Consider the following 26,737-nt stretch of genomic DNA (forward strand, 5'->3'; position numbering starts at 1 on the left):
GGCACCCAGGCACAAAGGCTCTGCTCTCCCATCCAGCCCCAGCCACGTGCTGCAGCCTGAGCAGCGCTGGCAACGTGGCTGGAATGAAAGTGGCCTCTGCTCCAGCAGCTGCCTGAGCCTCAGGGATCCCAGTTCAAAGGGTTAAACCCCAGAGGATACTGCCTCTGCCCAAGGATGGATCACTTCAGCAGCAGCCAGCAGGGACTATCTGAGCCGAGGCAGAAAGCCCAGGGCAATGAAGCTGTCAGCAGCCTGAGGTGAAGGAGTTAAACCAGAGGCACCACAGTAGGGGTTTGCTAAGGGCCAGGAGCTTCAGATGGGCAGAGAAGAGCAAGAGCAAGGATTCCATCAATATACATAGAGAGGAGAGTGAGGTAGAGCTGTGAAACCTCAGCCACAAAGCATAGAAACCATCCCTGCGGCCAGCAATGTCCCAGGGGTCTGACTGAGGGGAGTGGAAGCAGCAGTGGGTGTAGGGGTGAAAACACACCAACAGACAGGAGACAGGAACAAAAATAGCCCTTAATATCCTCAGGCTGGATATTAGATATTCAACCTGGCGCACCTGCCTCCTACCCCTCCAACCAGACACAGCCCAGCCTGCTCCTGAGCTGCCTGCCGGGAACGCAGGGCCTCAGGCCTGTCCCCCCTTCCCCTTCTCCCTTCCCCATCTCCAGACCGACTCTGCGAGGCCGATGGGAGCAGCCTGCAGGGGGCGGCCGGGCTCTGCTGGGCCGGGTTCTGCCGGGCGGGAGGCGGGAGCTGTACCGGCAAAGGAGGAGCCGAACCTCCCCCAGAAGGGCCCGTTCCAAGGATCCGTTTATTTCCGGCACGTTGCACACACCTCTGTCGCTCGCTCTACTCTACATCCGTGGCGAGGAGGAGTTTCCACCCGCCACCGTCTCAAAGACCCCAAAGGTGTGGAAGGAAAGATAAAGAAAAGCAGGGAAGCACCCCTTGCAGGTAAAACACACAGGCAAGTTTCCAGAGCCCATGCAGCCACCAGCTCTGCTCAGCACAAGCCACAAAGATGCAGGTTGCACCCCCCAAGACCCGTTTGCTGCAGCACATCTCCTGCAGTGCCACCAGCCCCACAGCCCAGCCCCACAGCCAGGGCTGAAAACACCTCCCTGCTTAACTAACCAAACTCAACCTGAACCAGGTGGTCCACAGGGAACTGTTGTTGCACTTTCCTGCCACAGAAAGGTGCCCAGCAGAAGGCTCTGGGGCCAGGGAGCAGGGAGGTGAAGGGCAGGTGGGGCTTATTCTGCAGCACAGGTCGAGCACAGAGTCACCTTTTGACTCCTTCAGCCAACTGGGAGATTTACAGACGAGTCCTCAATCGAGTCTTTGAAGAGTTATCCAAAGTCCCCTGGGTAAAAACCATCTGCTTGGAGAAAGAGGAGAGTCCAGAGCTGCTCAGTGGCTCTTTTTGGTCGAGCCAAACCCAGAGAAGCCCATCACAGCTGCCATCTCATCATCCTCTTCGAACGTCAGGTCTTCCTCCGCCCGTCTCTTCTTCTCTCTCTGCTTCTCCTTCTTGTAGGCTTTGGCCTTCTCTTCCTGTAGCAGGTGATAGAAGGACAGAAGTTGAAGCTCCTGAGACACTAGGCACTGCACAGTTAACCCCAGTCTCCCCAGCAGCACCTGAGCTGTGTGTGAGGAGACAAGAGCCTGAGGAGGCAGCTCCCCACTGCCTCCCACCTGCTTTTATAGACCTCTCCCCTCCAAAGAGCAGCAGCAGTTTCGTGTGGCTGCAGGCTGAGGCAAGGAGCTGTTTGTACAGCAGGAGCCCTTCCCCTCACGTGGTGCTGCAGCCCCTGCTGCCCCCCAGCTCTGAGCTGCGCAGAGCAACAGCTGCTCACTGCAACAGGAGATGAAGCTCTGAGCGGCTTCAGGGGCTTCTGGCATCAAAGAGCTGGTGCTGCTCCCATCCCAGGGCTCTGCTCTGTGAGGACCACCAGCCCTGGGAGGCTGCCAGGCTGGGACACACACGGCTCAGGCTGCCAACCTCTCCTGCCATCCTGCAGCTGCTGGGCACAGCCATGCCCTGGGGAAAGCTGCACCAGGAGCTGCTGCTGAGCTCTGTGTTGGCACAGATGGACTGGCAGGAGCTTTTCAACCTGGGGCACCTGCCTCCTACCCACCCCCAACCAGCAGCAAAGCTCACTGTGTGTGCAGCCCTGTGGGGAAGCAACGCGCAGTACTTGGGCAGCAACACCCAAACAGGCAGCTGGCATCAGCCACTGCTGAGGTCTGATGGCCCCTGGCTGCTGCTGGAGCCAGAGCAGCTGCTGCACTGTCAGAGCTTTGTCAGCTTCTCAAATAAACTTGATCTTAGTGTCAGGGAGCTGTCACCTAAGTGTGAGAGGAACCTCTTGTCTCTCACCGGCTCCACACACATCTCCCACCGCAGCACACTCACACAGGGCCCCTCCACACACAAGGAGGCCACATAGAAGCCACAGGCCAGGAGGAGAGGGATGCCAGCCACCCCCAGAGCCACGGGAGACAAGGGACACAGACGTGGACCTGCCTATCAGAGGGCACAGGTTCAAACACATCTCTTTGTGTCTCACTGGGAGACAATAACCAGCTGCACTGCCAGGCTGGTGCCGCTCTGGGTGGAAACCTGAAGCACGCACAGCTATCCTCCCTCAGAAAGAGGGAAAAGGAATCCCAGGGACAGCAGCAGAGAAGCTTCAAAACCCACACAACAGACACACACCCCACGCAGAGCAGCAAACCAAGGGCGAGGTTTCTGTGGAACACCGTTAGGAGCTGGGGCCTGTTTCCTCACAGGTGTCTGGGGGGGTTTGGCTTCGTCAGCCATGGTCCAGCCTCACCTCCTCACGCAGCTCCTTCATCCTCTCCTCAAAGTCATAGTCCTTCTGCTTCTCCTCCATCTTCTTCTTGTTCACCTCAAAGCGTTTCTTCACCTGGTCCAGCGTGGAGCGTTCCACCCGCATGGACATGCCCAGGTTCCTCTGGTCTGGAAAGCAGAGGGGATGAGGCACCTGCAGCTGCCCCCAGCTCTCAGCACAGAGCCCCTGCCCCAGCCCAACACAGAGCCCCTGCCTGCCTGGCACCCTCAGGGCAGCTGCCAGGGCCAGGCCACGCTCCTGCAGCTGGTCAGAGGCCCTCGAGGCTGCTGGGGTGGGTTTGTGTAGAACTGCCTGTGCCTTGGAACAGGGGAGGGGGCTGCAGGGCTGCCCCCACAAGCAGCTCTCAGAAGTTCCCCTGGCTCTGAACTGGGCCCAGCTCTGCCAGCACTGCTGAAGAAGAGACATTTGTAGCGACCCCAGTGAGAGAAGGTGGAAGGGAGGAGGAGCCCAGCTCAGCTCAGCCCACACACCCATCACAGCAGGACTCTCACACGGCCCCACTGTTCCCAAGGGGTCCAGCCAAGCACCTCAGCATCCTCCCATCCCCACGCAGGCCCAGGGCTTTAACACACTGGGCTGGCTTTTCCCAGCTACAGCAAACTGTCCCTCACATGCTCTCTGAGCTTCCCACAGCTCCAAGGCTGAAGTAGTTGCGTGGGCAGGTCTGGAGCATATTCCTCACTGCCTCTTTGCCAATGGGCCGCTTGCTGACACCCCCAGGGAGCCAAGAACCCCCTTCAGGAGAACAAGATGGCAAGAGAGTGTCAGTGTGTCCTGCTGCTGCTCGGCTTCCCCATCTCTCTGAAGATGGAGAAGGAGAAGTGGTGCCCACAGCAGTTCAGCCCCAAGCCAAACCCAGGCAGGGAACAGCCCCACACACCAGCAGCAATTTTGTCTTGCTCTTGTCCCAAGTGAAGTGCATGATCACAGCAATAGAGGAAGAGCCAGAGACAGGCACAGGACAGCAGCAGCAGGGTCCCACTGCCCCACTCCTGCCTCCCCTCACCCCCACCAAACCATAGCCTCACCCTTGTGAACTCAGGGACCAGCAAGTTCTGAGCTCCACAACTCCCACAGGCAGCAGCTTCAGACCCACAAACAGGCCAGTCCCACACCTTCTGCTTATCTAGGAGCTTCTTTAAAGCCTCAGTGCTGTAAACAAGCCAGATGACACCAGGATTTGCTGCCCCTGGCTGGGAGTGGGGCAAATACACCCAGCCAGGGTGAAACCAACCACTGCTGCTCTGGGCTCATCCTGTTGAAAGGGTCCAGCACCCTGGAAGGTGCTAGGACATAAAGGCAGCAGCTCCCCAGCTCACAGGAGCCATCACAGCCTCCAGGCCCATCTCCCAAGCACACTCTGACCCATGTGTTCAGCCCTCTGGGGATGCACAAAGGGAACAGCCTGAAGCTGCAGCAGCCCCCAGCTCATTCAACCCCCCAGGAGGCAGGAAAGCTGTCCTTACGTTTCTTGCCATTGATGTGATCCAAGAAGTTGATGGAGTCTTTCACCACACAGTCACACACATTACAGTAGTACCTGGCAGGAGAGAGACACAGACAAAGTTACCTGCAAAGCCTGAGACACCCCTCAGAACCACAATATTATGTGGGTTTGAAGAGATCAACTCTTCCTCTCACCCTGCCCACCCCAGCACTAACCCCTGGTCCTCAGCCCCACGGCTTTGGGATCCCTCCAGGGCTGGGCACTCCCCCAGCTCCCTGGGCAGCCTGGCACAGGGGCTGACACCTCTCTCAGACAAACAGCTCTGCCTCAGCTCCAACTTCAACCTCCCCTGGGGCTGCTTGAGCCCATTTCCTTTTGTCATTCATGACTGGGGAGCAGAGACTGACCCCCAGCTCACTCCAGCCCCCTGTGAGTTACCCCCAGACCAGGGGGGAATCATCCCCCAAATGGCTGCCAGCCCTGAGGCTGCAGCCAGGGAGCAGCACCTACCCTCCCATCTCAGACTGAGGGGTCGTTTTGGTGATGACAATGGTTTTCCCCAGCTTGGACTCCAGGTCCACTTTGTAGTCCCGGTGCCGCAGAAGCTCCCTCTTGACAGGCTGGGCTGGTTTGCCTACAGTAGGGGTGGAAAGCACAGTGTTGGTCACAAGCAGCCACCCTCAGCATGCTGCATTCACTTTGCCCTTGAGGGAGAGGGACCTGCCAGTGACCTGAGAGCCACCCCAGCCCTGCACACACTGCACCTTTTCATCAGCATCAGGACAGGCTCTTGCTTCCTTCTACCTGTCTCCAGGTCCCTGTGGGGACCAAGTGGATTCATGAGGCACCTCCAAGCTCTGACTTGGGTTATACCCAACCAGCTCCTTGTTTCCAGGGGCTGGTTCCTCCTCTCCCTCCCCAAAGCACAGGCAGACTCAGTGGGCAGCACAGGAAGGAGCATTGCAGCGAGCCAGCCTCAGGCTGCTGCTGTTTGCCTCAGGGCCCTCCCTTCCCTGTCCCTTTCCCTCCAGGGGCTCGGTGCCCCATGCCAAGGCAGCAGAGCCTGCAGCCCCCAGCCCACTCACCATCTTTCTTCTCCCTCTCCTCCGTGAGCCGTTTCTCTGCCAGCTTCTCATACTCATCCTTGTCCCACTTGCGGCGGAAGTCGAAGCTCTTGGTCTGACAAGGAAACATGGTGCAGGCAGGTTCAGCTGCCAGCCCTGGGGGCAGCCTCTGAGGCCCCAACACCACATGGTCACGTCCCCCAGCCCTCTGCCTTCGTCTCTAGGCATGACAGATGTGGCCTCGGGGAGTTAGGTTCAGCAGGGCCACAGCTGCTGCCGCCAGGGGATGGCAAAACCAGGAGCTGACCCTGATGGCTCCTGACATCATACCCCAGGCTCCTGACATCATCCCCCAGGCTTTCCTCTTCGAACCAGATACGAAGGGGATTGAAAAGGACGGAGCCAAGCCCTGGGCAGCCCCTGACCAGCACAGCCCAGCCCTGGGCAGGTGACACGAGCACCCTGCTGAGCAGAGTAATCGAACCCGAAGTGCGGATGCCCTGGGGAAGGAGGATGGGCCCGCGAGCCATCCCGCTTCCAGCCCTCAGGGCCCCGAGGCCTCTGCAGGGAGCCCAAACCCCGCACACAGCGGTGTGAGCGGCGGAGCGAGGCCTCCCGCGGGCTCCCGCCGCCCTGGTTCCCCCCGCGCTGGGCCCCAGCCGCCGCGGCCTGGCCGTTCCCGCCGCCGGCCGCTCCCCCGCAGCGCCGGCCGCCGCTGGCCGTGCCCCGAAGCGCGCGGGGAGCAGCGGGCGTGGGCCGCGGCCCGGGCCCGGCGTCAACACCTACCCCGCTGCCCGACGCCATGGCGAGCCCGAGGGAGACGCGGCCACCGGAAGTGTCGCGCGGCGGCGCCAGGTCACGTGTCCCGGTCAGTTCCGCTTCCGCCGGTTCCGGTAGTCGCGGGCATGCTGCGGCTGGTGGCGGCCGCCGCCGCGCGTCTTGTGCCGCCGGCCGGGCCCTGCCTCGCCGCGCCGGGACCACCCTTGGGCCGCGGGCTCCTGTGCTGCCGGGGCCGAGGGGCGGCCGCGGGGGGCGGCTCGGCCGGCGGCCGGCAGCTCCCGGCTCTGAAGACGCCCAAGGTAACGGCGGGCAGCGGGGCCCGTTCCCGGGTGTCGTGCCCGTGCCCGCCGCTGACGGCCGCTCTCCGTCCCGCGCCAGGGCACCCGCGACCACTCTCCCGCACACGTGGTGCTGCGTGCCCGGCTCCTCGCCGCCGCGGAGCGCTGCTTCAAACGGCACGGCGCGGCCGCCATCGACACGCCCGTGCTGGAACTAAGGGTGAGGCGGCGGCGGCGGCCCCGGGGGCTGTGGGGGCTGTGGCGGTGTCTCCCTTCCGCGGGGCTGCGGGCGTCCCCCGGGGGTTCCGCTGCGGCCCCCGGTGCACCCCTTTGCTGCAGCGGGATGTGGGTCGCGCTCCCCTGTGCCGCGGGGCGTCCGGGCTCTGGGCTATGTCCCCATCACGGGGGACCCACAGCCCTTTGTTCTCTCCCCCCAGGACATGCTGGTGGGCAAGTACGGGGAGGGGGCGAAGCTCATCTACGAGCTGCAGGACCAGGGCGGGGAGCTGCTGGCCCTGCGCTACGACCTCACCGTATCCTGCACCCGCTGTGGGGGACACGGGGACACCGTGGGGGCCCTGCCACCTTCACCATGCCCCTGTCCCCGTGCCCTGCCCCCAGGTCCCACCGGGGTGATGGGACCCCCAGTCTGTGGGGGTCAGGGGGTGTCGCAGTGAAGGTCTGTGGGGGTCAGGGGGGCTGTAGTGGGGTTCAGTTGTGCTGGTGTTGGAGGAGCTCATGGTGGTCTGGCATTGTCAGCCTGGGCTGATGGTCTCTGGAGCCTGGGGAGCTGCTGGTGCAGTGAGGAGGCTCAGGGAGCTTTAGGGTTCAGCCTTTTGCAGCTCAGGGACCCCCAAGTTGCTGCCCTTGACTCCGCAGCCCCCAGGTGCCGTTCGCTCGCTATCTGGCCATGAACAAGATCACCAACATCAAGCGGTACCACATTGCCAAGGTCTACAGGAGGGACAACCCAGCCATGACCAGGGGCCGCTACAGGGAGTTCTACCAGTGTGTGAGTGCCCATGGGCTGGGGGCTGAAGCAGGGCTGAGACCCTTGGGGCAGGGCCAGGTATGTGCCCCCTGGAGCTGAAGCACCTCAGATGTGCCAAGAGCTGTGCCAGAAGCCTCCACCACTGCTTCTTAGCACCTAAAGCGTGGGTGTCAGGAGGATGGGGGGATGCTTTTTCCTCTAATGCCGAGTGCCAGGACAAGGGGTAACAGGCACAGGCTGGAGCACAGTTCCCCTGGTACAGGGGGAGGAAGTCCTTTGGTGCTGAGGTGAGGGAGCCCTGGCCCAGGCTGCCCAGGGAGGGTGTGGAGGCTCCTTCTCAGGAGGTTTCCAACCCCACCTGGACACATTCCTATGCCCCCTGAGCGAGGGGAACCTGCTTGAGCAACGGCTGGGGCTGCTGCAGCTTTGCAGGGCCCTTCCAGCCCCCAGCACTCCGTGGTTCCTCCCCAGGACTTTGACATTGCTGGGCAGTTTGACCCGATGATCCCCGATGCCGAGTGCCTGAAGGTCATGCACGAGATCCTGAGCGACCTCCAGCTTGGGGATTTCCTTATCAAGGTGAGAGCAGAGCCCAGTGCTCTGAGCCCATCCCCGAGGGCACAGGCAGCGGTGGAAGGGCCCAAGGACACAGCTGCAGTTCCTCCCACCCCCAGGTCAACGACCGGCGGGTTCTGGAAGGGGTGTTTGCCATCTGTGGGGTGCCAGACAGTTACTTCCTGGCCGTGTGCTCGGCTGTGGACAAGCTGGACAAGGTGAGCTCTGGGCGGCTGGGGCTGTGGCTGCCCTCAGCCCATATGGGGTCACAGCTCAGATAGCAGTGCCTGTGAGGGACTTGAGGAGCTGTTGGCTGTGCTTAAGGATAAATGCTGGTGTTTGCAGTGGGTTCTGCTCCCAGTTCCCATGAGACACAGGGATCCTGAGTGATGTTTTGCTGACTGCTGTCTCCCTGCATGTGGCTGCATGGAGACAGTGAGCAACAAGAATGTCCTGCAGCACCCTGTGTTCTTCTCTCCCCTCACAGATGCCGTGGGAAGAAGTGAGGAGCGAGATGGTGGGAGAGAAGGGGCTCTCTCCTGAGGCTGCAGATCACATCGGGGAGTACGTCCAGCTGCACGGTGAGCTCAGGCCCTTGGGCTCCTTCCCCCAGGGGCACTGGGTGCAGGGCTCAGGCTGGGGCTAGGGCACAGGGCTCAGGCTGGGCCGTGCCCACCACGCTGGGCGCTGCCAAGTGCAGACCCGAGGCCGCGGCACCTTCCCACAGGTGGCCTGGAGCTGGTCGAGCGGCTTCTGCAGGACCCCAAGCTGTCCCAGAACAAGCAGGCCAAGGAGGGGCTGGGAGACATGAAGCTGCTGTTTGAGTACCTGAGCCTGTTTGGCATCGGCGGGCAGGTGAGGGGCCGGGCGGGCGGGAGGGGGCCGGCCCCGGAGCCCCCCGAGGCGCCGCTGACACCGCTCTGGCTCCCACAGGTCTCCTTCGACCTGAGCCTGGCGCGGGGCCTGGACTATTACACCGGGGTGATCTTCGAGGCCGTGCTGGTGCAGCAGGAGAAGGGCCCCGGGGAGGAGGCGGCCGGCACGGGCAGCGTGGCTGGGGGCGGCCGCTACGACGGGCTGGTGGGGATGTTTGACCCCAAGGGCCGGCGGGTGCCGTGCGTGGGGGTCAGCATCGGCATCGAGCGCATCTTCTCCATCCTCGAGCACAGGCTGCGGGTAGGTGCTGCCTGGGGGAGGGCTGGGGGCAGGCAGCTGTCACTGGGTACAGAGCTCACACTCTCACGGGGCTGGAGGGGAGGTTGAGAGTTGCTGCTGTGGGGCCGGAAGGCAGCAGAGCCTGGGGGCAGCACGTTGTAGCAGACACTGAGGAAGTGCCAGAGATGGGCCCTGAGCTCTGCTCCTGGCTTTCAACTTTGCACCCCAGTCCCACTGCCCTTGGAGTTTCCTGACCTGAGGACTGGTGAATTTGGTACCTGCTGTGGCACTCGCTCTGTATCGAGCACCCTGGGAGAGCCTGTGAGGAGATTCATCCCCCTGAGTTCAGTTGTGAGCCTGTGATCCGTAGCAGGTGAGGCTGAGGCAGGGGGTTTGTACAAACCCAAAGGGACACAGGAAAGCTGCTCAGGTCCCATCTGGGAGGGAGGGAGCAAGGCCAGTGTCCCACAGGAGCAGCAGCAGCAGCACACGATCCAGTAGCATGTCGTGATGCAGTATGCCCAGGGAACTCAGTAAATGTGCCAGGGTTGTCTTATCTGTGCACCCTTTTTGTTTCCTGGCATGGAGTGGTGCTGCTGAGCTTTGGAGTAGCCTTGTTTTAGGCAGAGCACACTTGTTTCAGGCAGCATAGTTAAGGTCTGGAGAGAAGCTGAGGTGAGCTGCAGGTTCCCTCAGAGCCACACACAGAGTGTGTGTCCCTACAGGCTTCTGGGGAGAAGATTCGAACGACTGAGACACAAGTGCTGGTGGCTACACCTCACAAACACCTGCTGCCCGCGAGGCTGAAGCTCGTGTCTGAGCTGTGGGACGCAGGGATCAAGGTAAAGCAGGTTCTGGGCTTGGCACGGAATGGGTGAGGGAGGGAGAGCCTCAGGGGAGCTGTAGCAGAGCGTTCTGTGGGATTTTGGTGCTGGCTGTTCTGTTCCAAGGTCTCTTGGAGTGTTTTGTGTTACGATTCACCTCTCCCCCTCCCACCCAGGCAGAGATTGTGTACAAGAAGGACCCGAAACTGCTGAAGCAGCTGCAGTATTGTGAGGACACGGGGATTCCCCTGGCTGCCATCATCGGCGAGCAAGAGCTGAGGGACGCAGTTGTCAAGCTGCGAGACGTTCCAACGAGGCAGGAGGTGAGAAGGCCCCTTCCCCCCAGGCTGCAAAAGCCCTTCCCTGAGCCAGAGCTGGCTGCAAGGCTGTGGCTTCTCCCTCAGTGCTGTTGCTGCTTGCGGGAGCTGTAGCACGGATCTGTCAGGTGACTGCTCCAGAAAAACATGTTCATCTCCTTAGGGATGGCCTGAACTGCTCAGGGTTCCAGTGCTGCTACCTCCCCCTCTCCTTTGCCTCACAGGTTGATATCCCAAGAGAAAAGCTCATTGATGAGATCAGAAGAAGACTAGAGCCCTAGGACTTTTCTGGCCAGAGCTGCTGGGCTGAACTCTACCACCCTCAGCAGCAATTCACTTCCCACTCACATCTGGTCACCCTCTACTCGCCTGCGGCTCATCTGCCTGGGCTGAGGCAGCGCCAGCACGGGGTCTCTGCTGGGCAAGGAGTGAGCAGGTTGGAGCAGTGCCATTGCTCCCAGGGACAGGCAGCCTCAGGGTTCCCCCTGTGCCATTGCTCCCAGGGACAGCCCCGGCCATGGCTGTGGACGCAGAGGGCCGTGCCGCAGCTCGGGCAGGATGCGGCTGAGCTCCGGAGCGGGTGTGAGGGGGCAGCTGGGGCCTGTGGGTGGGCACAGGCTGCAGGCAGAGGGATGGGGGGCAGCAGGGATCCCCCCACCACCATCCCCAGGGCTGCAAGGCCCCTCGGGCAGGGCTGGGGCTGGCGGGGGCTGCAGCTGGAACACCAGAGGAACGGTGGCTTTTTACTTATTAAAAAACAAAACGAAACCAAAATGACCCAAATGCACAAAAAACCCACCCTCGGGGCTTTGAGGGGAAGGGGCACGAGGGAGCATCTTCCTTATGAGCAGAGGCTGCGGGCACTGGGGCTGTTCAGGCTGGAGAGGACTGAGGTGGGATCTCGTCGATAGCTACAAATATCTAAGTGATGAGTGTCAGAGGCTGGGGCAGCACTTTGTGCTGTTGTATCTGGTGACAGGACAAAGGGTAATGGACAGAAGCTGGAACATTAAAAATTCTTAAACACAAGGAGGGATGAGCTGGAAGGTACCCAACTCTGTCCTGAAACACCTTCAGCCCTGGTGCTCACCAAAACCCACTTTTAGACCCCCTGGGCACACTGAGGCACTTGACACCCCAGAGTAGAGCACAGAAACTGCTGTGATGTGCCCAGGAGCACCCAAAGGCAAAGACCAGTGCAGGTGTCACAAAGAGGGGCCTGGGGGAACCCCACGTCTCCTGAGCTGAGGCACAAAATCCCTGCTGAGGAGCCACAAAGCTCAGGGGCCATGGACTGCTGCTGCCCAGAGGCCAACTCTGCTTCTGTGGGGCTGCAGCTGGGAGGTACAGGGGAGCTGAGGCAGGAGCACGGGGCCAGGCTTTGTTCTGTAGTGCCCAGCGGTGATGGGCACAAGCTGGAGCACAAGTTCCCCTTGAGCACGAGGAGAAAGTCCTTTGGTGCTGAGGTGAGGGAGCCCTGGCCCAGGCTGCCCAGGGAGGGTGTGGAGGCTCCTTCCTGGGAGGTTCCCAACCCCACCTGGACACGATCCTGTGCCCCCTGAGCCAGGGGAACCTGCTTGAGCAGGCGCTGTGGCTGCAGCAGCTCTGCAGGGCCCTGGCAGCCCCCACCATCTGGGATCCTGTGCGGAGGGAACAGCTGAGGGCGGCGGGGAGCTGAGGCCGGAAGGAGGGAGGAGCGCTGAGGGCGGCGGCAGCGTGGTCGCGGGGCCGCTGAGGGAGGAGAGGAGCTGAGGGCGGCGGGGAGCTGAGGGCGGCGGGAAGCTGAGGGAGGAGAGGAGCTGAGGGCGGCGGGGAGCTGAGGGCGGCGGGGAGCTGAGGGAGGAGAGTTGCTGAGGGGGGCGGCGGGAAGCTGAGGGAGGAGAGGAGCTGAGGGCGGCGGGGAGCTGAGGGAGGAGAGGAGCTGAGGGCGGCGGCAGCGCTGAGGGCGGCGGGGAGCTGAGGGCGGGCGCGGGGCCGGGGCCGGGGCCGCTGTCGCGGGGCTGAGTGCGCAGGCGCGGGCCGGCAATGGCGGCGGACGAGGCGGCGGTGCGGGCGCAGGCCGAGGCCGTGCGGCGGCTGAAGCAGGACAAGGCGGATCCCGACGAGGTGCGGCCGCTGCCGGAGCCCGCCCGAGGCCCGCGGTGGCGGGGGGATGGCGGGGCGGTGTGGTTGGGAGCGGCGTGGCTGCGGGGGCTGTGCCGAGAGGGGACTGCGGCACTGGGACTGCGGGTGCGGGTGTTGCTGGGTTAGGGGTGGTGGTACTGGGGGGAGGGGTCTTGGGCAGAATGAGGCCGGCGGCCCGGGCCTGGGGAGCTCGGCGGGGGAGCGAAGGGGGCTGCGGGGATGGGGAGGAGGGTGCTGGAGGCCGCTGGTGCGGGGCGGAGGCTGCGGGCGGGAAGGGGGGGGCAGGGTGATGGGGGCAGGGGGGATGGTGGGGTGCTGCGGTTGGGGTGTTGTAGCAGAAGTGGGGAGCAGGGGAGAGGAGCAAGGAATGCCTCCCGGTTGCTGTGGGAGACTGGGAATGAGAAATGGATTGAAGGTGGGGAGTCTTGGTGTGCAGAGGCTGAAGGAGAAGGCCTGGCAGGCAGCCTCAGCCCCAGCTCCCGCTTCCTTCATTCCTCAGATCGCAAAGGAGGTGACAAAACTGCTGGATATGAAGGCACAGCTGGGAGGAGATGAGGGGAAACACAAGTTTGTGCTCAAGACCCCGAAGGTAACTCCCCTGTCACCTGCACTTCCACACCTCTGCACACACGGTTTGCTCACACACACAGAGATCAACCCCAGTGCAGAATCCCAGCACAGACTTGCCTGTCTCTGGTCTTGTTTCTGTTTCACTTTTTGCTTTTAGCAGCAGGGAGAAGAGGGGTAAAAGTATCCCTGACAGCATCCAACCCAGACACGCTGCTAACTTAAAGGCTTTCTGGTGCTTCTGTGTCAAGCACTAGCAGATGTGGTCAGGAAATTAAATTTTGCTCAAGCTTTGTTTTAGCTGCCCTGTGTGCAAGGTCTCATGTCTGCTTGGATTGCACTAAGGTCATGACTTGCATTGCCCTGAGGAGTTGAGGGTTAGGGATCTGCAGCTGTAGTGGCACTGACTGCTCTACTGCCTGCAGACATCAGCTGTCGGGGATCATGGATGCTCTGGCTGGTCCTGTGCCCTGTGAACCTGGACAGAGTGGGTGAAGCTGCTGGTTAGGGTGGGTGAGGTGGGACTGCTGCCAGGTGTGTGGCTCATTGTGGGGGAGCTGCAAAGCTGAAGGCAGCCAAAGAAACTCTGAGGCCTGGGAGTGCTTGCCAGGAATCAAAGAATCGTTACCTACTCCCCAGAGTAAAGCAAGACTGAAAACCCCAAGACCTTTCTTGCTCCCCACGCTTCAACATGTGCTCAGCATTCTCTGTCCTGGAAAAGAGGAGGCTGAGGGGAGACAGGAGCATGCTGTGCAACTCCCTAACGGGAGGCTGCAGTGAGCAGGGGGTTGGTCTCTGTTCCAAGTAACAAGTGATGAGACAAGAAGAAATGGGCTCAAGCTGCCCCAGGGGAGGTTGAGGTTGGAGCTGAGGCAGAGCTGTTTCCCTGAAAGGGTTGTCAGCCCCTGTGCCAGGCTGCCCAGGGAGCTGGGGAAGTGTCCAGCCCTGGAGGGATCCCAAAGCCATGGGGCTGAGGTGCTGAGGGCCGTGGGGTAGTGCTGGGCAGGGCAGGGCTGGAACTGCAGCAGCTTCAAGGGCTTTAACAACCCAAATGAGTCCATGATTCTCTGACATCTTTTTCACAGTGCCTCTCACGTTGCTCTCTGCATGCCTCTAGCCCACACTCCTGTTTACTTTCCCTCTCCCCAGGGCACACGGGACTATGGGCCCAAGCAAATGGCCATTCGGGAGCGAGTGTTCAACACCATCGTGTCGTGCTTCAAGCGGCACGGGGCCGAGGTGATCGACACGCCGGTGTTCGAGCTGAAGGTGCGTGGGCACACGGCCCCTGGCTGAGCCGAGCTGGGAAAGCTTTCCTGCAGGGGACACCTCCAGGTCTTTATCTCCTGGTGTCCTGCCTTTGTCTCCTTGCTTTCCTCTGGGGCCGCTCCCTGTCGCTGAAGGTGCTGTTTGGTCCTGTGTCCTTGTGCTGTAGGAGACGCTGACGGGGAAATACGGCGAAGACTCGAAGCTCATCTACGATCTGAAAGATCAGGGAGGGGAGCTGCTGTCCCTGCGCTACGACCTGACAGTATCCTGCCACAGCCAGCCCTCAGGGCTCCTCTCACCCCTGCTGCCCTCCCTTTGGGCAAGGGGAGAGGAGAGGGGACGGTCTCTTGCCTCTGCCCCCATCCCGGCAGAGTGGCCTGGGCCACGCGGTGCTGGGTGCTGGGGAGGCAGCGAGGAGCCAGCACTGGTGTGACTGGTAACTGTGTGGGCTGATCCCTCCCCGTTGTTGCCCTTAGCTCAGCCTCTCAGGTCCCCTTCGCTCGCTATCTGGCCATGAACAAGATCACCAACATCAAGCGGTACCACATCGCCAAGGTCTACAGGAGGGACAACCCGGCCATGACCAGGGGCCGCTACAGGGAGTTCTACCAGTGTGTGAGTGCCCATGGGCTGGGCAGTGCTTGTGGGGACGTGGCACCAGGAAAACCAAGCACCAGAGGCTGTGCTCCCCTGCTGTGGACTTCCCTGTGGCTGCAGAGAGCTCAGAGGATCCACCAGTCTCCTCAGCGATGCCCTTACGGGTGTGAAATAGCTGGAGAGGGGGGGCAGGATGGCAGTGACCTGGTGTGTCAGGGAGCTCTGCCATGCAGCCCCCAGCACAGGGGAGCAGGGCAGCTTCTTTCTGCCAGCCTGGTGGAGGGAAACAAGTTCCTCCTGACCCCAGATCAACTGGACTTCCTGGGACACGTGAGGCAGGTGTAGTGTATGCTCCTCCTGCCCTGTGCCCAGTCAGTCCTTGCTTCAAAGGAAGGGAAAAACAGAGGCCAAATCATGGAACAGGTCAGAAAGCAATTTCCTTTGTGGTTTCCTCAGATGAGTATGGTAGCCCCGAGCAATGGTTTATTTCCTCTGTACTGACACAGTGCCCAGGGCCTCCTGCTGCACATAGATTCCCATTTGAGAATATTCCTGTTTCATTCCACAGCCCCCATGGGTACCTCCCAGCTCTCTGAGTTCCCGTTTACAGACAGCTTGGTGCTTTTGCTGCTGTCTGATCTGAGTGACTGTTCTGAGATCTTGCTCCTAGTATAGCTGGAAATAGTCTTCCAGTATCCAGGCTAAACTTAATTGAGCCTGATAGTTTGCTTCTCCTTGTGCCAGTGCAGCTCTTCAAACAGTACCTGTCACCCCTTGATATTCTTCCCCTTTCCCACATAAAGATTTGGGGATTATTTAGAGAAATCTTCCCCTCCTCAGGCCACATCAATCAAACTCTGTTGCCTTCCCTCCCTGAACACACTTTGCTGCTCTGCTCAGCCAGGAGCTTTTCCTGTGTCTTCTCAGAAATCACCAGCCCTTGGCTGGGTTTTTCCAGTGAGGTTTCACCTCTGCCACATACAGTGGCAGTGGCACTTTCCTGACGTGCCAGAGCTCACCCAACCTGCCCTGGGATTGCATCAGCCTTTCTCAACGGCATGTTAACTGCTGTGAACTCATCTCTTTCCTCCTCTGTTGTCCTGCTTTATTTGGAATTGTTGTACTCAGAGTCTCAAGGAGTCTGTTGCTGCTGGGCTGTAGTTCCAGACACCAGTTCCTGGGGTGGTCCCTGCTGGAGCCCACTCAGGCTGCTCGATTCCTCTTTCTGTCTTGGCAGCTAAAGCTTTGCTTTTGCCTCAGTTGACATTGCTTCTCTCATCTGTCATCTTCCTCCCCAGCTGTTGACTTGATTGGCATGTGTGTTAGAACCATCCACAGAATGCTGGCTGCTTTTTGTTGTTCTTTGAGGGTTCCTGTTTCAAAATGCTGTGTCAGGGGAAGGGAGCAGGTCACACCTGTGATGCAGAGGGTGGCAGGATGGCTCTGGCAAGCTGGCTGCACTGGCCACCACACAGCACCCGAGCTCTCTGCAGTGCAGAGGGCACGAGAGCACCGCAGCCTTGGATGAGAGAGTCCTAACCCACACACTGTACCTTCAGCATCCTGATGGGAGGGCCAGTGCTCCTTTCCATCCCATTTCTGTTGCTTTTCGTAAAGCAGTTGCTGTGCAGAGCAGAGCTGAGGCTGGATTTGCTCAGTGCCCGTTTCCTGTGCCCCAGGACTTTGACATCGCCGGGCAGTTCGACCCGATGATCCCCGACGCCGAGTGCCTGAAGATCGTGCACGAGATCCTGAACGACCTCCAGCTCTGGGATTTCCTCGTCAAGGTGAGACCAGTGGGGGTTGTTCCTCCTCTGACACCCACCCAGGGGGTTGTCAGCCCCTGTGCCAGGAGCACTCTGCAACTCCCTGATGGGAGCCTGCACTGAGCTGGGGGTCAGGCTCTTCTCCCAAGTAACAAGAGGAAATGGGATCAAGTTGCGCCAGGGGAGGTTGAGATTGGAGCTGAGGCAAAACTGTTTCCCTGCGAGGGGTGTCAGCCCCTGTGCCAGGCTGCCCGGGGAGCTGGGAGAGTGCCCAGCCCTGGAGGGATCCTAAAGCTGTGGAGCCGAGGGCCATGGGTTAGTGCTGGGCAGGGCAGGGTGAGGGCAGGGCTGGCACTGCAGCAGCTTCAAGGGCTTTAACAGCCCAAACCACTCTGATTCTCTACCCATGGAAACAGTGAATCCAGCTGAGCCTTTGGCACGTTACCTGCTGTTGCAAAGTTAACCTGTGGCATTCACTGTACTGTAAAACAATAAAACCCCTCAGTGAGGTCTTAAGAATCAGCTGTCTCTGTGCCCTTACACTGAGGGCACTGGCTGAGTCTCCTCCGTGCTCTGCTCAGAGCTGCTCTGATGTATCACCGGGAGGGGACTCATAGCCCCCACAGTTTTTGAGCAGAGGTGCCTGTGGCTCTGGGGGAAGAATGTGATGGCTCTGCCCAGGCCTGGGAGGAGTCACTTGTACAGTTTATCTCCCTGGCTGTGTGAATGGGACATATCACAAATGGCAGAAAATCTTGTCAGCCATCTGCCAGTTTCTCTTCCCTGCTTAAAACTGGAGAGGAGAGCAGCTGGGTGTGGGGCAGTGTGTGAGCTGGTGGGAAAGGACTTGCTGCCTGTGCCCCAGGTGTGTGCATGGGGCAGGGTGTGAGCTGGTGGGTAAGGGCTCTGCCTGTGCCCCAGGTGTGTGCATGGGGCAGGGTGTGAGCTGGTGGGTAAGGGCTCTGCCTGTGCCCCAGGTGTGTGCATGGGGAAGTGTGTGAGCTGGTGGGTAAGGGCTCTGCCTGTGCCCCAGGTGAACGACCGGCGCATCCTGGACGGGATGTTCGCAGTCTGCGGGGTTCCCGACAGCAAGTTCCGGACCATCTGCTCCAGCGTGGACAAGCTGGATAAGGTACAGCAGAGCCCTGGGCTGTGGCACGTCCCTCTGGGCTGCTCTGCCCCTGCTCCAGAGGAGCTGCCTGGAAAATGCTGCTAACCATGGAGTTGTTCTTGTTGCCCTGTTTCTCTGGAGGGGAGGCACACGTGGGGCACAGCAGCCACAGAAGAGCCACTTTTGGTTTCTTCCCCAGTATCCCACGAGGTCCTGACAGATGGGAAGGAGGGAGGAATGTTCTTCACGTGGGACATTGACCATCCCAAACTTTAGCCTTCTTAAAGTGCTGCTGTTTATGAACCAGGGTGAAGAAAACCTGCCCCAGGCTGGGCCAGGGCATTGAAAAGCCATTTCAAATACGTGTATGTGGATGGGTATAAACACAGGTTGTGCTGAGGCTGGGTGTTTGCATCACCCACCCGTCCCCTCACCCTGTCAGTGTCACCAGCAGCACACCTTTGGCTGCTGTTCCTGCCCAGGTCCCTGAGCAGGGCAGCCACAGCCGCAGCATATCTGACTCAGTGCTTTTATAGTACTGATGTTGGACTCTGGACAGAAATTAGAGCCCAGGTGTTTATCTTGGGGCTTCAGCTTTGCTGAGCACAGGGCTGGGACACAAACAGCCTGTGCAGAGGTACAGGAAATGGAGCTGGGACACAACAGCATCTCTGAGAGCGTTTCAGCTCCTGCTCCTCTCGTCATCTCTCACCTACACGGCTGTTGGTGGGGTCCTGCTGCATGAGGATCTGTTCAGGGCAGCTCTGTCCGTTCATCTGTGTTGGGCAGGATCACTAGAGGGGACACATCTCCAAAACACTGTCTGATACTCTTCTCTCTCTCTTCTCAGATGCCGTGGGAAGAAGTGAGGAGCGAGATGGTGGGAGAGAAGGGGCTCTCTCCTGAGGCTGCAGATCACATCGGGGAGTACGTCCAGCTGCATGGTAAGCTCAGGCCCTTGGGCTCCTTCTCCCAGGGGCACAGGGCTCAGGCTGGGCCGTGCCCACCGTGCTGGGCGCTGCCGGGCACAGACCTGAGGCCACGGCACCTTCCCACAGGCGGCCTGGAGCTGGTCGACCGGCTTCTGCAGGACCCCAAGCTGTCCCAGAACAAGCAGGCCAAGGAGGGGCTGGGGGACATGAAGCTGCTGTTTGAGTACCTGAGCCTGTTTGGCATCGGCGGGCAGGTGAGGGGCCGGGCGGGCGGGAGGGGGCCGGCCCCGGGGCCCCCCGAGGCGCCGCTGACGCCGCTCTGGCTCCCACAGGTCTCCTTCGACCTGAGCCTGGCGCGGGGCCTGGACTATTACACCGGGGTGATCTTCGAGGCCGTGCTGCTGCAGCAGGAGAAGGGCCCCGGGGAGGAGGCGGCCGGCACGGGCAGCGTGGCTGGGGGCGGCCGCTACGACGGGCTGGTGGGGATGTTTGACCCCAAGGGCCGGCGGGTGCCGTGCGTGGGGGTCAGCATCGGCATCGAGCGCATCTTCTCCATCCTCGAGCACAGGCTGGAGGTAGGTGCCTTTGGGCCCCAGCTAAGAGCAAGGATTTACATCTTCCCCACGTGCCCCCAGCCCAGCGGAGGCTGAAGTGAGGGTTCCGTGCTGTGGTGCTGGGTGGAGAAGCCAGCCAGGCCTCTGCTGTGCTCTGCGGCAGGACTCGGAACCAGGGCGTTAGCTGCAGCCTGGTCTAGCTTGGGAGATGATCTCTGGGGCTCCCAGTGGACCCCTCTTCCAGCAGCCCTTGGCTTGTTGGGCACTTCAGGGGGCACATCCATTCTCAGCAGTACCAGTACCCAGGTCAGATGCCTCAGTGTTGCCCACTGCAGTGGGCACTGCTGTGTCCCCACGTCCTTGCCGCAGGGCTGGCAGAGGACAGCAGCCTCACAGGGTCTAGAGGTGCTGCAGAGGCCTGGCAGGGAGTGCAGGGCCTCTTGGGGGTTTCTCAAATGCCTTTTTGCTGTTCCCTCCACTCAGAGTTGCCACATGGATGTGTTGTGCTCCCTCCCCATCCCTGGGTGTTAGATATTGTCGGCTCCCCAAGCACTGCTGCACATTTCTCTCCCCAGAGGCTCTTATAGGGAGATTCTCTCTTGGCAGCCAGACACAACCAGGATTTCTGAGTGGAACTCTTCCCCCTCCAGGCCTGTCTAGGTCTGTTCCTCTGCAAGTGACCTTTTAAAGGCTTCTCCTTGCAGCAAAAACAGGAAAATGCCATGTGGAGTATCCAGCATTTGCCTCAGCACTGGCACACCTGGGCTTGCTGCTCCTCATGCAGCTCCTGCCTGGCCTGCTGCTCCTGAGCTGCTGCAGCACATCTCTGGGAGGCCCTGGGCGGTGGAGAAAGTCTCCAGGCAGAAGCTGGCAGGGAAATGGCTGGTCCCCAGCACACTCAGCTCCCGGGGTGTCTCTGTATGTCCATGGCATCTTTTTGAGTCTTGTCCCCTCTCTAGGCCTCTGAGGAAAAGATCAGGACAACGGAGACACAGGTGCTGGTGGCCTCTGCCCAAAAGAAGCTCCTGGAAGAGCGGCTGAAGCTCATCTCCGAGCTGTGGGATGCTGGAATCAAGGTATGACCAGGTGACGGCAAGGCCAGAAGCCGCCTGTGCACACTCTCTGTGCCTGTGTGGGCCTCGTGTCAGCTGGCATGCAGAGAAGCTGCCCCTGCTCAGCAGGATGTGGCCTGGTTCCCTGCAGGCAGAGGTGCTGTACAAGAAGAACCCCAAGCTGCTGAGCCAGCTGCAGTACTGCGAGGACACGGGCATCCCTCTCGTTGCCATCGTGGGCGAGCAGGAGCTCAAGGACAGAGTTGTGAAGCTGCGGGTGGTGGCCAGCAGGGAGGAGGTGAGGCTGCGGGAGCCAGGGCAGCTGCGTGGGCTCAGAGCTGCCCCCGGGCCCTGCCCTCCTGGGTGTGGGATCAGAGGAGCAAAGGCACTCCCATGGGATGTGGAAAGCCCCCGAGGCGTAACCAAGCAGCTCCTGCAGGAGGAGGGATGAGGGGAAGCCCTGCGGGGGTGGCAGAGGGGCTGGGGCTGGCATTTGGGCTGAGCCAGGCATGGGAGGGTTGGCCTTGAGTGCAGTGAGGCTCCTTTGCCTTCCAGAGCTGGGGAAGGGGCTGGAGCACAAGTGTGATGGGGAGGGGCTGAGGGAATGGGGCTGCTGGCAGCAGGAGGGTGGGAGCTCTGGAGGAGCTGGTCCTGTTGTATGGAAGCAGCTTTGTGTTTGCCCTGTGCAGGTGAATGTCAGCAGGGAGAGTCTGGTGGAGGAGATCAGGAGGAGAACGAGTCAGCCTTAACACGGTGCAGGACTCGTCTGCTCGCTGGCTGCATCCTGTCTGACACATTTCCTGCTGACCCGCCCGGGCCAGCCCCAGGGCAGCGGGTTCAGGGTCTGGGGGGGCTTTGGAAGCTGTATCTATTCTTGTCTCATGCCCTGCCTGTCCCTCCGGGCGCAGAGGGGCTGTGCCACCCCCCATGCCAGACCCCGGCCCTCCGCCGTGTGCTAGTGCTGGGGGACACGGGGGGCTCAGGGGCCTCACCTCAACCGGGGCCTCGCCTGCAGCTTCTTGTGCCCGTCCCTGGGCATAAACCCCCCGCCCGGCTTCCGCTGCTCCGGGGCAGGGAATCGCCTTCCGCCGAGCAGCAGGGCCAGGCGCTGCCCCGAGAAACGTAATAAACGTGTCCCTCCCAGGCCCTGGCTCCGGTCGCTTCTCTGTGCTGAGGGCAGGGGGTTGCTGCGGGGGCCGGCCGGGCCCGACCCCCCGGGGCGGAGCGGGACCCCGGGGTCCCTCCTTCCCTCGCTCGTCCCCGCCCGCGTTTGAAAGGCCGCGGGGGGCTGGCGCCGGGGCCGGGGGCGGCTCTTCCTTCGCTTCCTCGCGGGCGGTGCTGGAACCTTCCAGACGCGGCGGTGGCGATGGAGGCCGAGGTGAGGGGCGCAGGAGCGGGCGAGCCGGGGGGTGTCTGTCGGGGAGTCCCTCGGGGTGCGTTGGCTCGGGGCGGAGAGCGCCGTGCATCGACCCCGGCTCGGGCCGGCGCTGGCGGTGCTGGGGGACGCAGGGAGAGCCGGGCGGGGGTCGCAGCCCCTTGTGGTGCCTCATGGCGGGGTCGCGGCTGGAGCCGTGTCGTGCCGCGCCGGGAGCCCCGCGCCGTCCCACATCGTCCCGTTTCCCCCCGCACCGCCCCGCGCTGCCCCACGCCGTCCCACATCGTCCCGTTTCCCCCCGCGCTGCCCCGCGCCGTCCCGCGCTGCCTCCGCTGAGGGGGTGGCCCCGGAGCCGCGTGGCCGTGGCGGAGGCTGCAGGGCGGCTGCGGGTTTCAGTCCCTGCGGGAGGGTCTGTACCTGCTCAGCCGAGATTGCCCGGGTCCCCAGCTTCTCACGAAGGGGTTTGTGGTGGTCTGGTGAAGCTGCAGCCGGGCTGCGGTGTGGTCTGAGCTGGGGTTAATCCTGCTCAGGGTGCAGGTTCACAACCCCCAGTGAGACTTTGCAGTGCTTAACGAACTGCAGCTGGATCGTGTTGTCCCATGAATGGTGGCTGCTGACCTTCAGTGTCCTCAGAAGCCTGAGGAGATGCTGGTAGAAGACAGTCTTGGGGTCCTTGCCTGGAGTCTCTTGATGTAATGAGGGGCTTTGGCTCTGTGCTCCAGCCCTGTCTTGCAGCACCAAGCACCTGCCCCTGTCTTGTCTTTCAAAGCCCTTGTAGCCAGCCCCAGGGGAGCTGATGGTGGCTTTGTGCTCCTCAGGTCCTGAGGACAGAGGGGTTCAGCATTTAGCTGGGGTTCTTTAGCCTGGAGAAGAGGAGGCTGAGGGGAGACAGGAGCACTCTCTGACACCTGTGACAGGAGGCTGCAGGGAGCTGGGGGGTCAATAATGAGTGAAAGGATGAGAGGAAAGGGGCTCAAGTTGCCCCACGGGAGGCTGAGATTGGAGCTGAGGCAGAGCTGTTTCCCTGCGAGGGGTGTCAGCCCCTGTGCCAGGCTGCCCAGGGAGCTGGGGGAGTGCCCAGCCCTGGAGGGATCCCAAAGCCGTGGAGCTGAGGTGCTGAGGGCCAGGGGTTAGTGCTGAGCTGGGGAGGGTGAGGGCAGGGCTGGGACTGCAGCGACTTCTCTGATCTGCTGCTCCACGTGCTGGGGGCTGCTCGGCCCTGCAGCTGCTCCCTGGGGCCGCGATGCTTTAGTTTGGGAGGGTTGGAAACCCTTTGCCCAGACAGGGGCCGACATCATCTTCCTCCTCAGACGTGGACCAACAGCGTCAACCAGGCCAACAAGCTGGCGCTGCTCGCCTGGGCACGGGAGACCGGCATCGACCTGGTGCAGGTCAACGGGCAGAGGCGCTACGGGGGCCCCCCCGCAGGTGTGTGCCAGGGGCGGCGCGGGGGGCTGCGGGGATGGGGCTCACCCTGCGGCTCACCCAGGGGCTCACCACACCGCAGGGTGGGTTGGCGACCCGCCGCCGCCCGGCACGGAGGTGTTCATCGGGAAGCTGCCGCAGGACGTGTACGAGGACGCGCTGATCCCGCTGTTCCAGAGCGTGGGGAAGCTCTACGAGTTCCGCCTCATGATGACCTTCAGCGGGCTGAACCGCGGCTTCGCCTACGCCAAGTACAGCAGCCGGCGCGGCGCCAGGGACGCCGTGGCCTCCCTCAACAACTTCGAGGTGCGGGAGGGCTGCGCCATCGTGGTGCGGCGCAGCACGGAGAAGCGCGAGCTGAGCGTGGACGGGCTGTGGGCCTGGCTGCGGCCGCGGGAGCTGGAGGCCGTGCTGCGCCGCGCCACGCCGGGCGTGCTGCGCCTGGCCCTGCACGCCAGCCCCGGCCGCCGCCGCACCCAGCTCGCCGTGGTCACGTACAGCTCGCACCACGCGGCCGCCATGGCCAAGAAAACCCTGATGGAAGGTGAGCGGGGGGCTGTGTGGGGTGCTCTGCCTCCAGGGCTGGTCCTGCTTCCACGCAGGGCTCTGAGATGACTCTGGCCTTGAGCTGCCGTCACTCCTTTCCCGTCTGGCAGCTCAGAGCAGGAGCATCACCGGGAGCCATCCAGAGCTCTGACCAAGTGATTAAACCCTCCTGGTGCGCTGCCCCATCCCTGGGGTTTCGCTGGGTTTCACTCCCCAGACATTCAGCCACAGTCTCCAGAGCCCTGATTTGTACCAGTTTCTGCCCCAGATGAGAGGTGTTTTTGCCTTTGGCGCCTGCCCCTCCAACCCCCTGAGCTCTGCAGCCCTGAGCCCACCTTGCTGGCAGAAGGGAATGGGGCAGCAGCTGCCCTGCGGCTGTGCAGGGGGTGGTGGGGGACAGGGGAAAGGAGCCTGTGCAGTTCATGAGTCAGAAGCAAGGCAGCTGTGGGGTCACTGCCTGGGGGGTGGGCACAGGGTGGGGGACACGGGATGGCACTGGGGGGAGGTGGGGTGGCACTGGAGGACTGGTGTGTGGGCATCTCCCTCCATCTGCCACCGGCCTGCCCCAGGGAACACGCGGCTCGGTGGGGCAGAGATGACGGTGGAGTGGCTGAACCCCAGCCTGAAGCAGAAGCTGCAGCTGTGTGAGGAGAAGCCGCTGCCGCCCGCCCAGGGGCAGGGGGACAAGCACCGGCGGGTCCCCGCGCTGGTGCCCCCGGTGCCAGGCAGCTCACGGCAGCCCCCCGGCGCCCTGGAGCAGCTGAACGCCCTGTGCCGCAGGCAGCACCTCGGCGCCCCCCTGTTCCTCACCAGGTGCCTGCAGGCACACCCCAACGGCTGGCTGCAGCTCTGGTGCCGGGTGGTGATCCCGGGCTGCCCCGTGCCCTTCAGCAGCCTCACCTGGGTGCGGCAGGACGGCCCCGACGGGAGCTGGCACGAGGAGGCCAAGGCTGCCGTGGCACTGCAGGTCCTGCGGCTGCTGGGTGAGTCCCCTCGCCACGGCCGTGCCACCCCTGCACCACCCAGGGGCCTGGCATGGGGAGCTGGCGATGCCTGGGGCTGGAGCACCCTCTCTCCTGCCAGACCAGCCCCCCTGCAGCGGGAGCTGCGGCTGGAGGCTGCAGGGAGGCTGCTCGAGGCGTTCGTGTCCCCCGCAGGGTTCCTGCTGACGTAGGCGGCCGCTCTGCACGGACCACGATGTGAACCTGAGCCACCAGCTGGGTGCCACCGGCCATGGGAGCCCCCTGGGGGCCCTGCTCCTGTTACAGTTGTGCTTTCAGGTTGTTTGGGTTTGGTTTGAGGTGGTTCTGGAGGAAAGGGGCTGCTCTAGGCTGGGCTGTGGCAGCTGCCCTGTCCCTGCTCAGCCTCTGCAGACAGCTCTGGTTTTGGGGACTGTTGTTTTTGGGGGGTGTAGGTTTACCTGCCCAGTTTGTCTTCTTTTCAATTGGTTTGTGTTGCTGTGCCGTGGCTCAGAGGCTCGCTGGAGGGGGTGGGAGAAGCAGCAGCTGCCTGTAGAGGCTGCCAGTGCCTGAGAGGGCTGCCTGAGCTCTCTGGGTGATTCCTCCTGAGGAGCAGCCTCGGGTGAGGACGAGGCCATGCACGGGCCTGTCCTGCTGAGCAGGGGATGTGCTGTAGCTGGAGGAGCTGCTTTTTAAGGAGGGGAGAGTCGGGGGCTCTGGGTGGTGCAGGGCTGTTGGTGCTGGGGGGAAGTAGCCATGAGTTCTTTGGCTGTCCATGAATGATTCCTCAGGGCCGGGAGGTCTGGCCACACTGTTCATTTGATGTTAAAGTAGCCTGAAAAGCAGCAGCTGGGTCCTGTCATCTTTTGAACCCATGTCCATCCCCGGCTCTGTGCTGTTTCCCTCACATCAGGCCTGTCTGCTCCAGGGCAGAGGAGGGATGGGGTGGGATGCACTGAACCCCAGCATGGTGGGGGCTGGCAGGGCCCTGCAGAGCTGCTGCAGGCCCAGCGCCTGCTCAAGCAGGTTCCCCTCACTCAGGGGGCACAGGAACGTGTCCAGCTGGGGTTGGAAACCTCCTGAGGAGCTTCCACACCCTCCCTGGGCAGCCTGGGCCAGGGCTCCCTCACCTCAACACCAAAGGACTTTCTCCTCGTGCTCAAGGGGAACTTGTGCTCCAGCTTGTGCCCATCACCGCTGGGCACTACAGAACAAAGCCTGGCCCCATGCTCCTGCCTCAGCTCCCCTGTACCTCCCAGCTGCAGCCCCACAGAAGCAGAGTTGGCCTCTGGGCAGCAGCAGTCCATGGCCCCTGAGCTTTGTGGCTCCTCAGCAGGGATTTTGTGCCTCAGCTCAGGAGACGTGGGGTTCCCCCAGGCCCCTCTTTGTGACGCCCTCACTGATCTTTACCTTTGGGTGCTCCTGGGCACATCACAGCAGTTTCTGTGCTCTGCTCTGGGGTGTCAAGTGCCTCAGTGTGCCCACAGGGTCTAAAAGCGGGGTTTGGTGAGTGCTGAGGGTGTTTCAGGACAGAGCTGGGTGCCTTCCAGCACAGGGCTCAGCTCATCCCTCCTGCACAGCCCCCTGGGCCTTGCTTTTAGCCCTCAGTGGCCTCAGGTGTGCTTAAGGGGCTTCAGGTGCCTCTTGGTGGCACTCCAGGGTCTCTCAGGTGTTCCCCATTTGCCATTCAGTGCTCAAGCCTTTGGGCTGGTGCCTTGTGTAGGTGTCCCGAGGGGCTTTGGGATGTGGCCTGAGGGGCTCTGAGTCCCTTTGTTACACCCCAAATGGCTGATCCCAGCCCCCAGAGCAGTGCCAACACCTTCTGACTCGCACCTGGACCCTCCAGCTCCCTCTGACAGCAGCCAAGTGCCACCCTTAATCCTTTTGGAGATGCCCAGAGGATCGAGCTGACCCTGCTCTAATTAACAGAGGCTAATTGGCACAGCTGCAGGCAGGGAGGGGTCAGGCAGGCTCTCAGGAAAGGGAAGGGCCCGTTTGCCCCCACCAGGCACTCCAGGGTCCCATATTGCCTCCCCCCCACCTCCTGCCTTGCCTACCCCCAGGACCACAGCAGGATGTGAGGGGTGTGAAATGGTGCTGGGTGGCTCCCTGGACCCCCAGGACCCCTTTCCTGGGCTGTGCTGCTGTCAGCTGCCAGGGATAG

At 61.8% G+C, this 26,737-nt stretch overlaps 4 protein-coding genes across 6 annotated transcripts; 3 read left to right on the top strand and 1 right to left on the bottom strand.

The window, feature by feature from the left end:
- Positions 1-806: 806 nt before the first annotated feature.
- On the bottom strand, positions 807-6,249 carry ZMAT2 (zinc finger matrin-type 2). The gene is made up of 6 exons (XM_062002375.1): positions 6,183-6,249; positions 5,418-5,511; positions 4,843-4,966; positions 4,352-4,425; positions 2,847-2,992; positions 807-1,563 (listed from the first exon to the last, which is right to left on the bottom strand). Exons 1-6 carry the CDS (start codon positions 6,198-6,200, stop codon positions 1,420-1,422), a joined length of 600 nt encoding a protein of 199 aa, XP_061858359.1. The 5' UTR covers positions 6,201-6,249; the 3' UTR covers positions 807-1,419.
- Positions 6,250-6,301: 52 nt separating this feature from the next.
- LOC104559238 (histidine--tRNA ligase, cytoplasmic-like) lies at positions 6,302-12,000 on the top strand. The gene is made up of 12 exons (XM_062002692.1): positions 6,302-6,475; positions 6,555-6,674; positions 6,892-6,987; positions 7,341-7,466; positions 7,917-8,024; positions 8,120-8,218; positions 8,488-8,581; positions 8,728-8,855; positions 8,934-9,176; positions 9,881-9,997; positions 10,156-10,302; positions 10,521-12,000. Exons 1-12 carry the CDS (start codon positions 6,302-6,304, stop codon positions 10,575-10,577), a joined length of 1,509 nt encoding a protein of 502 aa, XP_061858676.1. The 3' UTR covers positions 10,578-12,000.
- Positions 12,001-12,277: 277 nt separating this feature from the next.
- Positions 12,278-21,412, top strand: LOC104553811 (histidine--tRNA ligase, cytoplasmic-like). 2 transcript variants are annotated; one of them, XM_062002647.1, is made up of 13 exons: positions 12,278-12,402; positions 12,920-13,009; positions 14,137-14,256; positions 14,423-14,518; positions 14,746-14,871; positions 16,533-16,640; positions 17,653-17,751; positions 18,581-18,674; positions 18,789-18,916; positions 18,995-19,237; positions 20,176-20,292; positions 20,420-20,566; positions 20,958-21,412. In XM_062002647.1, the coding sequence occupies exons 1-13, from the start codon at positions 12,322-12,324 to the stop codon at positions 21,015-21,017; spliced, it is 1,509 nt and encodes a 502-aa protein (XP_061858631.1). In that variant the 5' UTR covers positions 12,278-12,321; the 3' UTR covers positions 21,018-21,412. The 2 variants fall into 2 exon arrangements, with proteins under 2 accessions (XP_061858631.1, XP_061858632.1); XM_062002648.1 differs by lacking the exons at positions 12,278-12,402; positions 12,920-13,009; positions 14,137-14,256; positions 14,423-14,518; positions 14,746-14,871 and adding an exon at positions 14,896-15,276 and having other exon boundaries at positions 16,471-16,640.
- A 152-nt stretch (positions 21,413-21,564) lies between these two features.
- Positions 21,565-25,250, top strand: DND1 (DND microRNA-mediated repression inhibitor 1). Of its 2 annotated transcripts, XM_062002677.1 has the most exons (5): positions 21,565-21,646; positions 22,954-23,071; positions 23,151-23,612; positions 24,184-24,597; positions 24,772-25,250. In XM_062002677.1, exons 1-5 carry the CDS (start codon positions 21,635-21,637, stop codon positions 24,786-24,788), a joined length of 1,023 nt encoding a protein of 340 aa, XP_061858661.1. In that variant the 5' UTR covers positions 21,565-21,634; the 3' UTR covers positions 24,789-25,250. The 2 variants fall into 2 exon arrangements, with proteins under 2 accessions (XP_061858661.1, XP_061858660.1); XM_062002676.1 differs by having other exon boundaries at positions 24,184-25,250.
- Positions 25,251-26,737: the final 1,487 nt, after the last annotated feature.

This window comes from Colius striatus, chromosome 9 (assembly GCF_028858725.1).
Source record: "Colius striatus isolate bColStr4 chromosome 9, bColStr4.1.hap1, whole genome shotgun sequence".
NCBI lineage: Eukaryota > Metazoa > Chordata > Aves > Coliiformes > Coliidae > Colius > Colius striatus.

What these genes read in the sequence shown, in the direction of transcription:
- LOC104559238 (XM_062002692.1), top strand. Translation starts at nt 6,302, where the DNA reads ATGCTGCGGCTGGTGGCGGCCGCCGCCGCGCGTCTTGTGCCGCCGGCC. An exon ending in TGTTTGGCATCGGCGGGCAG is followed by an intron (nt 8,856 to 8,933) that starts GTGAGGGGCCGG and finishes TGGCTCCCACAG; the next exon opens with GTCTCCTTCGACCTGAGCCT. An exon ending in TGTGGGACGCAGGGATCAAG is followed by an intron (nt 9,998 to 10,155) that starts GTAAAGCAGGTT and finishes CCTCCCACCCAG; the next exon opens with GCAGAGATTGTGTACAAGAA.
- ZMAT2 (XM_062002375.1), bottom strand. An exon ending in TCACATCAATGGCAAGAAAC is followed by an intron (nt 2,993 to 4,351) that starts GTAAGGACAGCT and finishes TCTGCTTTCCAG; the next exon opens with ACCAGAGGAACCTGGGCATG. An exon ending in TGAAGGAGCTGCGTGAGGAG is followed by an intron (nt 1,564 to 2,846) that starts GTGAGGCTGGAC and finishes CACCTGCTACAG; the next exon opens with GAAGAGAAGGCCAAAGCCTA.
- DND1 (XM_062002676.1), top strand. An exon ending in CTACGGGGGCCCCCCCGCAG is followed by an intron (nt 23,072 to 23,150) that starts GTGTGTGCCAGG and finishes ACCACACCGCAG; the next exon opens with GGTGGGTTGGCGACCCGCCG. An exon ending in CAAGAAAACCCTGATGGAAG is followed by an intron (nt 23,613 to 24,183) that starts GTGAGCGGGGGG and finishes GGCCTGCCCCAG; the next exon opens with GGAACACGCGGCTCGGTGGG.
- LOC104553811 (XM_062002647.1), top strand. Translation starts at nt 12,322, where the DNA reads ATGGCGGCGGACGAGGCGGCGGTGCGGGCGCAGGCCGAGGCCGTGCGG. An exon ending in ACAAGGCGGATCCCGACGAG is followed by an intron (nt 12,403 to 12,919) that starts GTGCGGCCGCTG and finishes TTCATTCCTCAG; the next exon opens with ATCGCAAAGGAGGTGACAAA. An exon ending in CCCTGCGCTACGACCTGACA is followed by an intron (nt 14,519 to 14,745) that starts GTATCCTGCCAC and finishes TCAGCCTCTCAG; the next exon opens with GTCCCCTTCGCTCGCTATCT.